A 12735-nucleotide genomic window follows, 5' to 3' on the forward strand; every position below is an offset into this window, starting at 1 on the left:
TAGGGGCATTGCCAGCAGATCGAGGGAAGTGATTATTCCCCCATATTCGGCACTGGTGAGGCGACATATGTAGTATTGCATCCAGTTTGGGACCCCACACTACAGAAGGGATGTGGACAAATTGGAGAGTGTCCAGCGGAGGGCAACGAAAATGATTAGAGGGCTGGGGTACGTGACTTATGAAGAAAGGCTGAGGGAACTGAGCTTGTTTAGTCTCCAGAAGAGAAGCGTGAGGGGGGATTTGATAGCAGCCTTCAACTACCTGACGGGGGGTTCCAAAGAGGATGGAGCTCGGCTGTTCTCAGTTGTGACAGATGACAGAACAAGGAGCAATGGTCTCAAGTTGCAGTGGGGGAGGTTTAGGTTGGATAGCAGGAAACACTATGTCACTTGGAGGATGGTGAAGCACTGGAATGGGTTACCTAGGGAGGTGGTGGAATCTCCTTCCTTAGAGGTTTTTAAGGCAGCTTGACAAAGTCCTGGCTGGGATGATTTAGTTGGGGTTGGTCCTGCTTTGAGCAGGGGGTTGGACTAGATACCTCCTGAGGTCCCTTCCAGCCCTGATATTCTATGATTCTATCCCACTGAGCACAGAGCAGGGAAATCTGCTTTAATCTTGCTGCCCCACCACAGAGGTGGCTGCCTCTCAGCGCTGGGCAAACAATCCCTGTCCAGTGTTCCTGGTGGCTGTTAGCTGGGAGACGTGATTTCCCTTTACAGAATCTGTGCTGGTTAGAATCTGTCACCGTATAATCTCCCAAGAGCTTTATTGTTCTATTTTCTATTGTTGTCTCAGCCCATTTCCCAGTTTTCTCTCACTTTTTACTTTTTATCCTTTTTTTCAGTTGTAAAAAGCAAAAGAAAGGGAGGGGGAGGTGTATTTCCCCCACGGTCTGTCAGTTTTCCCTACTTTTTCACCCCCTTTTCTAGTGGGAAATGTCCAGCTCTACCTTTCTTCCTTATCCCAGCTTGCTGGTCAGTCCAGAAAGTTCCTACACCTCCGCAGGTTATCTTAGTTATTTCAATCTGCCACCAAAGTGCCTCTCCTTGCAGCTTCGCAGGTTTGTGTGTGATGAGTTAAATGTCTGGGATATTTAGATACTGGTCTCCAGGTTACAATGTGCTGGTGGAGCCTGTGGGGGAAACAAGATTAACCATGACCATTTCTTTTCCCAGGGAGATGGCTGATCTCAAACCTACCTGTGATGACCTATATGCAGAATATAGAAATATTCTTCCTGGTATGTCTGCAGAACAAACAAAACAGATCGAGGTTGCTATCAAAGCAGGAAACTTCTTAGAAGCAGCTTCCGTGGTGCAGACATTTAAGAATTTGTCAGGCATTGAGTTCAATATCGCCGTCACGGGGGAGTCAGGATCTGGCAAATCATCTTTGATCAATGCCATCCGGGGCCTGGGAGATGAAGACGAAGGTGCTGCTGAGACCGATGTGCTGGAAATAAGCAAAGAACCGGTATCATATTGTCATCCTACCTATCTCATGGTCACCTTCTGGGACCTACCGATGATCGGGACCCCAGATTTTCAGCCAGACGTTTATCTGAAACAAGTGAAGTTCAGCCGTTACGATGTCTTCATCATCATCGTTTCAGAGAGGAGCAGATTCTGCCACACCGAGCTGGCCCAGGAGATCCAGAAGATGGGAAAGAACTTTTATTTTGTGCGCTCCAAAGTGGACTTGGACCTGTATAATGAGAAACACAGAAAGAGCTTCAACAAGGAGAGAACCCTGGAGAAAATCAGAAAAAACTGTGTCAACAACCTGTCCAGAGAAGGGATGAGCTCCCCAGAAGTTTTCCTTGTCTCGAGTAGGGAATTTCAGAAATATGATTCTCTGCAGCTGCAGAAGTCTTTGCTAAAGGAACTCTACCACCACAAGACAGAGACGTTCGGGGCCACTGAAGCTCCCAGGAGCATTGGGTAAGAAACCTCCCTTTGGTCTGTTCCTTGGTCAGATCTTTAGCGGGTGTGAGACATTTATTCATTGCTTTAAAATAATATCAAGTGGGAAAAAACAGCAAAAATAAAGACTCTGTCCCGTATCATCTGAGGGGCTAAATCCTGGAACCCTAAAGCAGACAGAATTCCCGTTGGCTGTGAAACCTGTGACAGGACTGAGTGGCATAATCCTTACACAGGCCCTCTAATAAACCCTTCTTCAATAACTCCCGGTTTTCCTTCACAGCCCAGACTCCTTATCCGCGGCAGGTTTCTAGACAGAGAACACACAATTGTTCTTGCTGTTCCTTTGCAATCCTGGGTCCCAAGGAAATAGTCAGAGTTCACGGCCCTGGTGCGAGTTTCTAGGCCAACTCTGTTAAGCCTTGTGTCAGAGGTGCCCCTTGACTATCCAACAACTATCTTAAGAGAAGGGAACGTTAACACATCATGTTTAAAAGGGTTTTAACTAAATCCATAAATAGGTTTCACCCAGCTCATAACACCCCACCACCAATTCAGGTTTGGCTCATCCTCCTGGTAAGGCCTCGAATAGTGACACCCAACACCCTATCCCAGACAGAGAGGAAAGGAATAATTTAACAGATTACAGAGCTTACAAACCCAGCTATTTACACACGTGCAGGGCCCTTCTGTCAGGACAGTTTCCCATCACCAACACACAAGAATTTTATTTCTACCCAGGTCTCTTTGGGGGGTTTTCCCCCCACCCAGATTTCCCTTCACTCGGCCCCTAAGAAGTCTCCATTATTTCTGCAGAACGTCATGGCTGTGACAGTCCCTGTCCATTCTGTTGGAAGGGGACACTCGTTACCATCACAACTTTCTCAGCCTCAACTTCCACAGCTACATTCTCAGTTTTAGGAGCAGCCAATTGAATTGCTTATTCTTTGGGGTTCAGACCCCGTGTTCTCCCCCTAGGGTCTCTGAACCCTGATTGTCTGGGCTCCACAGGGAGATTCCCTTGGTGTCCTGCTCCCATTGGAGACCCTAGAAGGCTAGTAGTGCCCACCCTGTGTTACCCTTATGTATAGAAACAGCCTCCCTCTTCCTATCCCACTGAGCACAGATCAGGGAAATCTGCTAAAATCTCACTGCTCCACTGCAGAGGTGGCTGCATCTCAGTGCTGGGCAAACAACCCCTGCACAGTGTTCCTGGTGGCTGTTAGCTGGGAGACATGACTTCCCTTTACGGAATCCGTGCTGGATAGACCCTGTACGGCATGATCTCCCAAGAGCTTTATTGGTCTATTTTCTATTGTTGTCTCAACTCATTTCCCAGTTCTCTCACTTTTCACTTATTGCCCTTTTTTCCTGTTGCAAAAAGCAAAAGAAAGGGGGGGGAGGTGTATTTCTCCACGGTCTGTCAGTTTTCCCTCCTTTTTCACCCCCTTTTTTGGGGGAAAGCACCAGCTCTACCTAACACCCCATCCCAGCTTGCTGGTCACTCCAGAAAATTCCTAACGCTCTGCAAGTTATTTTAGTTATTTCAAGCTGCCACCAAAGCTCCTCTTCTTGCAGCTTTTCAGGTTTGTGTGTGATGAGTTATATGTCTGGGATATTTAGATACTGGTCTCTGGGTTACAATGTGCTGGTGAAGCCTGTGGGGGAAACACGACTAATGTAACTGTTCCTTTTCCCAGGGAAGTGGCTGATCCCAAGCCTACCTGTGATGACCTATATGCAGAATATAGAAATATTCTTCCTGGCATCTCTGCAGGACAAACTAAACAGATCGAGGCTGCTATCAAAGCAGGAAACTTCTTGGAAGCAGCTTCTGTGGTGCAGAACTTTAAGAATTTGTCAGGCATTAAGTTCAATATCGCCATCACAGGGGAGTCGGGATCGGGAAAATCATCTTTGGTCAATGCCATCCGGGGCCTGGGAGATAGAGACAAAGGCGCTGCTGAGACCGGTGTACTGGAAATGACCAAAAAACCAATACCATATCGTCATCCTACCTGTCCCATGGTCACCTTCTGGGACCTGCCGGCGTTTGGAACCCCACATTTTCGGACACACGCTTATCTGAAACAAGTGAAGTTCAGCCGCTATGATGTCTTCATCATCATCGTCTCAGAGAGGAGCAGATTCTCCCTCGACGAGCTGGCCCGAGAGATCCACAGGACGGGAAAGAAGTTTTTCTTTCTACGCTCCAAGGTGGACTTGGACCTGTATACTGAGAAACACAAAAAGAGCTTCAATGCAGAGAGAACCCTGGAGAACATCAGAACTGACTGTATCAAGAAGCTGCTAAGAGAAGGGATGAGCTCCCCGCAGGTTTTCCTTGTCTCGAGTAGGGAATTTCAGAAATATGATTCTCCCCAGCTGCAGAAGACTTTGCTAAAGGAACTCTACCACTACAAGACGGAGACATTAGGGGGCACTGAAGCCCCCAGGAGCAGTGGGTAAGAAACCCCCCTTTGGTATTTTAGCAGGTGTTATACATTTATTCATTGTTCTAAAATAATATCAACTGGGAGGAAAAATCAAAAATAAAGACCCTGTCCCATATCATCTGAGGGACCAAATCCTAGAACCCAAAGGCAAACAGAATTCTCATTGGCTGTGAAAGCAGCAGGGCTGAGCCCCATACTGCTTACACAGGCCATCTAATAACCCTTCTGAAATAACTCCCAGTTTTCATTCACAGCCCAGACTCCTTATCCACGGCAGGATTTGGTAGCTAGACAGAGAACATTCAATTGATTTTTTTTTTGCTGCTTTGTGACCCTAGATCCAAGAATATAGTCAGTGATCAAGGCCCCGGGATCTCCCAGTTGGGCTCAGAAAGTGCCCTGTGAATGGGTTGTGCCCGGGGTCAATGTCCACACCATTTCATCTTGAGCCACGCAGTTACTGTGAACATCAGGCAGCCTGCAAAGACGCTGGCTTGCCACTAAGCCCCAATCCTGCTCCATCCCTTGAGATCACACCTCCTAGGTAATTTACTGTGTCACAGGAAAAATTGCATCTTCCTGATTTCACCTTTAAGTTGGCCTGGCGTAGCATCTCCAGCACAGCTCCCAGCTTCTGCAAGTGATCCACAAACATCCTCCCAATGACAATGGTGTCATCAACATACCCTGGGCAAGGTGTGCCCTGCAGGTCTGCCAGGACAACAGCCGTCAGCCTTTGGAACGTGCCAGGGGCACCACAGAATCCCAAAGGCATGACAGGAAATTGGAAAAGGCCCCATTTGATGTTGAATGGCATCTTCAGCACCAGTGGTGGATTACCATACGGGGTCCGTGCCCAGAGGCCCCGGCCATTAGGGGCCCCTACAAGAACTCCAGCCTCGTCCCCTGGTCCTCCTCATCCCCCGCCTGGGGCCCTCCTTCCCTTTCTCCTTTGGGAATTCTAAACAGTTTATTTAAACTCTAGATTATTTTATTGATTTATTGCAAATTGTGACCAGTAGCTCCTTTCCTGCCAGCCTCATGAGACTGTTTACATGGATACAAGGACATCTCTTTTTGCTGGGTCTCTCGCACTTAACCAGTTTCTTGCTACTCCAGTGGCCCTGGGCACTGGTGCAGCTCGGTGCCTCCTGTTCCCTTCCCGTGGCACACGATAATTTGGTATCCCAAGGGCAGCAATGCTTTGCTCTCACTTTAGTTGTTGAGTTTACTGTGTGGGTGCTGGGGGCTGTGTGTGCCTGTGACATACAGAAGATCAGATGAGGTAATCTGGGGGGTCTCTTCTGGCCTTCAATTCAGTGTCTCCATGATGTGACTCTACTGACTGTGGGTTAGTAAATAGCCCAAGGGGAGTGGGAACCCCATAGCCCTGACGGGAATTTGTGTTTTGTTTCCCAGGACAGCAGAAGATTCAGAAACTCACTGGGCTGGTTTGTTTTCAAAATGGAGCAGTAAATTGCCCGGTCTGTCGGAGGAGGAAACTGAAGAATTCCAGACGGCTGTCAAAGCTGGGAACCTCTCAAGAGCCTTTTCTGTTGTGAAGAAGTCTGATGAGTTGTTAACAAATATCAAGATCAACATCGCCATCACAGGGAACTCAGGCTCGGGGAAGTCGTCTTTCATCAATGCCATAAGAAGCCTGAATGATGATGACAGTGGTGCAGCTGAGACTGGTCTGGCAGGAAAGAAAAAGACTCCTTATTCCGATCCCAAGCACCCAAATGTGATTCTGTGGGACCTACCTGGGATCGGAACAACGAATTTTCCAGCAGAAACATACCTGAAGGACATGGACTTTGATCAGTATGATTTCTTCATCATCATCGCAGCCGGGCGCTTCACAGAAGCTGACACCAACCTTGCCAAAGAAATCAGCAGGATGGGGAAAAAGTTTTATTTTGTTCGCTCCAAGGTGGATGTGGACTTGGCTAATGAACAAAGAAAAAGAGATTTCAAAGAGGAGAAAACTCTAGAGGCAATCAGAAGTGACTGCATGGAGCAGCTACAAAAAGCAGGCATCGTCTCCCCACAAGTTTTCCTGGTGTCGAGATGGGACTTTGACAAGTACGATTTTCCCCGACTGCAGGAGGTTTTGGCGAATGAACTTGACACTCACAGGAGACATGTTCTCATCTGTGCCCTGCCCAACACCTCTGAAGAAATCTTGAAAGAGAAACAGAAGGTCCTGCAGGAACAGATCTGGAAACAAGCCCTGAAGTCGTGCGCTCTCGCTGCTGTTCCTCTTCCATTTCTCTCGGTTAAGTGCGATGTCAACATCTTGGTGGAGAACATGAGGCAGTACTGCCAGTGCTTTGGCCTGGATGAAGACTCACTCAAATCACTCGCTAAGCAGGTTGGGAAGTCTGTTGTTGAGCTGAAGTCTGTGATAAAGTCTGCTCTGGCCAGAGATATAACAAGAGATGAGGCTTTGAAGCAACTTAGCAAGGCCACGGGGGATATGATGAAACCTAAATATTTTATCAGTGTGGTACCAGTGATTGGCACTGGGATTGCGGCAAAGAGATCTTACAGCGTCACCTATGAAATGCTACGTAGGTTTTTGGAAGAAGTTGCAGAAGATGCTCAACGAGTCCTGAAAAAGGCTTTGGAAGGAGCAGAGAATAACCGATAAGAGTGTCCCAAGGCAGAGCTTCTCCCCAGCTTCCCAAGATAAACTGCCACAGTCCCAGTCTCATTGGTGCAATCTTATAGTCCCAAATTTAAGCAAACCAAGAGACAAAATCCATTCTCAGCTCACCCCTGCAGTGCCAACTTTCATGGCCTCTCCTTCCAGGGCTCTTGGGTAGTCCTGCTGCTCCTGCTTCCTCCAGCTTCCTGCCTCTCTCTCAGCCAGTCCCCCCTCAACGGGTCTGTCTAGGGTCTGTCCACACTGCGCACTAAGCCTAGGCTCTGACTCAGGTTTGAGCCTCAGCCCCACTTCCTTCCACAGCCCAATCAGCCTGACTCGGGTCAGTGAGCACTCGGGAGTGGGTCCTAGGACCCTGCTGGGGGTGGGTCAGAGCCCAAGTCCCAGTAAGACTCAGGTCCAAGCCCTGTCATTCTGCAGTGTGGACGCAGCTCATGCTGCAGACCCCAACCAGAAGCTCTGTGTAGTGCCGCGTGGATGTGCTTCCACAGCCCTGGGACCCGGGTCCAGCACTTGTAAACCCAGGTTTCCAGTGAAATGTGGATGCTCACTTGGAAATACCGAGTCCACAAACTCGGGTCCCCGGACCCAGGGTTACAATACAGTGTGGACGTACCCTCTCAGACCTGCATTGCGTCAGGTAACAAACAACAAAAGAGCCACACGTCTGACACCGACCCCATGGCAAGTGGGGACTGGATCTGAGTAGAGAGGAGGGGGCGTTTCCTTATTTCTCGCATGTCATGTGACAGATGAGACAAAGACTGGCTAGGATTTGGGGAGGCGGGGGAACAGCGATTTTTTTTCTTTTAAATGAAGATGATTTTTAAGCAGGCTGGAACCAGACAAAACTAAGGTCAAATTCCCAGCTTCTGCCATGTCTGTTAATCATCCCACGGATGGAAAAGCTTAAGGGGACACTGTCCGACGAAACACCATATTAAACACACGCTCCTCGCCTGTGTCTTTATTAACACCAGGCAGAGGTGTGAATTCTCACCACCACTACAGCCGGCCTATGCTTAACAATTAGATCAACCTAGCCACATTGCATAGGGTTGTGAAAAATATCACACTCTGAGCACCGTAGTTAGGTCACCTCGCCCCTGGGGTAGATGTGGCTAAATCAACACAAGAATTCTTCTGTCCACCTAGCTCCTGTCTCTTGGAAAGGAGGATTAATGACACCAACAGATGAGGTAGGAAAGCGCTATAGCTGCAGTACTGGAAAACCCGGAGGGTAGATGTGGCCTACGAGTCTGTCTGCACTACAGAGACAATATATCAGCGCAGCTACAGCACCGTAGCTTGTCAGCATAGAAACGTAGATGCAACCCATGCATGGGGAAAGGGTTTTTCCTTCGCTGTAGGGCACCACTTCCCTGAGGGATGGTTTCTTCCGTCGCCAGAGCTGTGTCTACACTGGGGCACAGTCCGTAGAGCCATGTTGGTCACGGGGTGCTAGATCTGGGACGAGTCTGCCAGTTTCTAACTCTGGGGCTTCTAAACCACTCCTGGGGCCAGACCTCTTGTCTGGCATCCTTCCTTGGGAGGTGGGCGCTGCCGGCCACCTGCCCTAGACTCCACAACCAGTGTTGTGACCTCAAGAGCGCCACAAGTTGCTTTTCGGCAACCTCAGAATTACCATTTACCCAGCCTCTCCCCAGGGATTGGCTGAAGTTTCTGTTCTCTGGCTGCGGTGCTGAAACCAGAGGCTGTTATTAACCCTGTAACGAAGTTGTACCCTGAGCAGGGTTTGGAAGCGTCCGGCTGCTAAACCTGCATCAGAGGCTTAATGAGAATCTCACCTCTGCAATTGACAACCCTGAGCTGCAGTTTGAGCTACTGCTGATGCGTTTAATCCCTGATTTGCTTGATTGATGCTGAGTTTAGATTTGCCTGGGGGCCTGGGAACCACCGACCCTGCTCAGACTGACCCGAGGTGCTGGGTTTGTAATCACAGGGTGTTTCGGGCTCTCAGGAGAATTAGTTTGTGTGATGCTACGAATCAACCTGTCGCTGTTGATTTGCTCAATGTTCCATACTCGGTAACCAATGCGGATTCAATCTCACCGCTCCATGTACTCGCTGCTTGTGATCTGATCGTCATTCCAAACCTTGGAGAGGTGCATTTATCCTTCAATAAACTGCTGTAGAGTTTGATCTGACACTTTGTGCATCTGAGTTTTCTTGCTCTTAGGAAAACAGGGATCAAGGGGCATAAACTGGATCCGTGCTTGGACTCCAGAGCTGCAGGTTGGGCATTTGGACTGGATATTTATATCTCAAGAAGGGGGTTGGGTAATTGGTTGGATTTCAAGAACAGCCAGAGTTGTCGTAATTAATCATAATGAAAAATGTTGATGGAGACACTAAACTTCCAGCTTCAGGTTTAAGCCGATCTCTAACTATTAGAGACCAAGACAGGGATGGATTGAGGGGGACAGGTTGTCCCACATCTGATGCTGTGGGGGTCTCACCCTTCCTCTGAATCATCTGGCCCTGACCATGGTCAAAGACAGGAGACTGCACTCGATGGACCTCGGATCTGATCTAATCTGGCAATTCCTACATTCAGTGATGAATTTGGATATCCCTGTATTTTATTCATTTATTTGATTCAAAGTTACACAAGAAGCCCCCTCTCCCTGCCTCAGAGATACCAAATTAAACACAATGCAAATATAAATACAACAGCATTGCCAGCTCTGACACATTCATCACAAGTATCTCAAAAGTCATGTTTTCCTGAAAGTCCCAGCTCCAGGAGTCAGGTGATGATGTGAGAATCTCAGCTTTATTTTTTTTTCAATGTTAATATGGTGCCAAGCTGGAAACATGACCCCATAATAGCTAAGACACCAGAAAACAAATTTAAAAACCCCACCCACCCCCAGGCTCCCTCTTCTTCCTCCCTGTGTGACCATCTGCCCTGAAGGAACCCTTCAAGGGGAGAGAAGGGAGAAGATTTGGGGGGGGGGGATTCAAGTTTTTGGCCTGATTTGAGATGGGAAAATTATTGTCCACGCAGCTCTAATGTGCAGCACGGTTAAAACCCCACCCTCGTTATTATATACTGTTCATTTAAACATTTCAATTGTCGCCTAAACATTTGGGAGCCTTCACAAGCCCACACCACACTTGAGCCATTAGGCGACTGGCCCAGCTGCTCAGACGATTCCTATAGCGCTGGAAATGACTTTACATCAGATACCGAGTGAATGGCTAGAGCTGATCTATTTCTGTAGTAGGACAATGTTTATGTATCCCTAAAACTAGGGAGACGTGATTCATAGTTACATGAAAGTGTTTAGTGGTAGCTGGTAAATAATTAAATTTAAAAAATAATGTCAAATAATTAAAACAAAAAATGAAGGGCAATGAACTAATGACACAAACAGTGTCTGTGATTTCAACTACATTCAAATTTAACTACTGCTAATAATCGGTAAATCTAAAAGTCAGAGCTGTACTTGCAAAGCCTTCTGCCCCTGCCCAAATTCAGACGGCAAACCCTGCCTCTGCCCAGGAGCAGCGTGTGCTGATGCGTTAGCCGGGCACTGGGCAGGACCGGAGGCTAGGGGAAGGTTAGATCCTATGCTCTGTCCCTGAAAGTGCACCAGATAAAATAATCAGATCCTCAAATTCATCACTGGAATGGAGGGATTGCCAGACGGGGTCAGAGCCGAGGTCCGTCTACGTCAGTATCCCGTCTCTGACAGTGGCCAGCACTGGAGATCCACAGGAAGGTGCAGCAGCAGTCATAAGAGAACTTCCCACTATATTACGGCTCAGTCCCTGTCTCTCATTAAGATCAGTTTAAGTCCGGTCCTGACCTTCTTTGGTTTGCAACAGACCTGTTTGCCACCTGCTGTTTGGGCAGGGCTGTTTGGAACATGTGTGAACAGCACCATCCAGTGGAATCTTATACCACATTTTACCAGGATAATAATGACCAGCAGGTTATGAGTTCTCAAATGATCCCTCACAATTCTCACTTTATGCAAAGATCATTACAGCAGTGAACACAGGCTACATTCTGTCCCAGCATCCCAGGATCGCATTAGCTCTGTTGGCCACAGCGTCGCACTGGGAGCTCGTGTTCAGCTGATTATCCACCATGACCCTCGAACCTTTGTTCCTAGCTGCACACATTGACATTGAGCCATATAAAAATACACATTGTCTGCTTGTGCTCAAATTGTCATGTGATCCAGATCGCTCTGTATCAGTGACCCGCCCTCTTCATTTACCACTCCCCCCATCTGTGTGTCAGCTGCAAACTTTATCAGTGAGGATTTCATGCTTTCTTCATTGATAAAATGTTTAAATAGCGTAGGTCCAAGAACTGATCCCGGTGGGGAACCTCGCTAGAAACACATCTGCTCAAAGATGGTTCATCATTTACAATTACATTCTGAGAGCTGTCCGCCACTTTTTAATCCATATAATGTGTGCTGTGTTAATTTTGTGTCTTTCTGATGTTTTTTAAACTAAATGCCATGCGGTACCAAGTCAGATGCCTTACAGAAGTCGAGGTATGCTTACACTTGAAAACCCCTCCAACGCATCCTCAGGGATCTACAACCCATCCTGGACAATGATCCCACACTTTCACAGGCCTTGGGTGGCAGGCCAGTCCTCGCCCACAGACAACCTGCCAACCTGAAGCATATTCTCACCAGTAACTGCACACTGCACCATAGTAACTCTAGCTCAGGAACCAATCCATGCAACAAACCTTGATGCCAGCTCTGCCCACATATCTACACCAGTGACACCATCACAGGACCTAACCAGATCAGCCACACCATCACCAGTTCATTCACCTGCACGTCCACCAATGTATAAAGTCATCATATGCCAGCAATGCCCCTCTGCTATGTACATTGGCCAAACTGGACAGTCTCTACGGAAAAGGATAAATGGACACAAATCAGATATTAGGAATGGCAATATACAAAAACCTGTAGGAGAACACTTCAACCTCCCTGGCCACACAATAGCAGATATTAAAGTGGCCATCCTACAGCAAAAAAACTTCAGGACCAGACTTCAAAGAGAAACTGCTGAGCTTCAGTTCATCTGCAAATTTGACACCATCAGCTCAGGATTAAACAAAGACTGTGTCTGGCTAGCCAACTACAGAACCAGTTTCTCCTCCCTTGGTTTTCACACCTCAACTGCTAGAAGAGGGCCTCATCCTCCCTGATTGAACTAACCTCGTTATCTCTAGCTTGCTTCTTGCTTGCATATATATACCTGCCCCTGGAAATTTCCACTACATGCATCCGTCGAAGTGGGTATTCACCCACGAAAGCTCATGCTCCAAAACGTCCGTTAATCTATAAGGTGCCGCAGGATTCTTTGCTGCTTTTACAGATGCAAACTAACACGGCTACCCCTCTGATACTTGAAAAGATGAGTGTTTTATGAGTAACTGTTGGTAAATATCAATTTCACCGCGCACACACACACACAACCCGATGAAAAAATATTCCCATGCATGGTAATCAAAATGTACAGACAGGCAACGTCAGAAAAATGCACTGTGAGAACTTATGTGGGTTTGATTTACGGCTATTTACTTTGTATGTTTCAACAGGGGATGTTGATAGTGTTTAGTGAGTTATTAAGCTTTAACTTTTTGAATCTCAGCAGCTACTGTTATGAAATTATTATTGTCTG

The 12735-nt window shown here is 47.5% G+C and overlaps 1 protein-coding gene across 1 annotated transcript; it reads left to right on the forward strand.

Annotated features, from left to right (window-relative positions):
• Nucleotides 1-1156: 1156 nt before the first annotated feature.
• LOC123351926 lies at nt 1157-7032 on the forward strand. The gene is made up of 3 exons (XM_044991619.1): nt 1157-1941; nt 3624-4388; nt 5799-7032. The coding sequence occupies exons 1-3, from the start codon at nt 1157-1159 to the stop codon at nt 7030-7032; spliced, it is 2784 nt and encodes a 927-aa protein (XP_044847554.1).
• The last annotated feature ends 5703 nt before the right edge of the window (nt 7033-12735 follow it).

Source organism: Mauremys mutica, chromosome 17, assembly GCF_020497125.1.
Source record: "Mauremys mutica isolate MM-2020 ecotype Southern chromosome 17, ASM2049712v1, whole genome shotgun sequence".
NCBI lineage: Eukaryota > Metazoa > Chordata > Testudines > Geoemydidae > Mauremys > Mauremys mutica.

Coding starts and splice junctions, on each gene's coding strand:
- LOC123351926 (XM_044991619.1), top strand. CDS start 1,157: ATGACCATTTCTTTTCCCAGGGAGATGGCTGATCTCAAACCTACCTGT. Junction 1,942..3,623: donor GAAGCTCCCAGGAGCATTGG/GTAAGAAACCTC, acceptor TCCTTTTCCCAG/GGAAGTGGCTGATCCCAAGC. Junction 4,389..5,798: donor GAAGCCCCCAGGAGCAGTGG/GTAAGAAACCCC, acceptor TTTGTTTCCCAG/GACAGCAGAAGATTCAGAAA.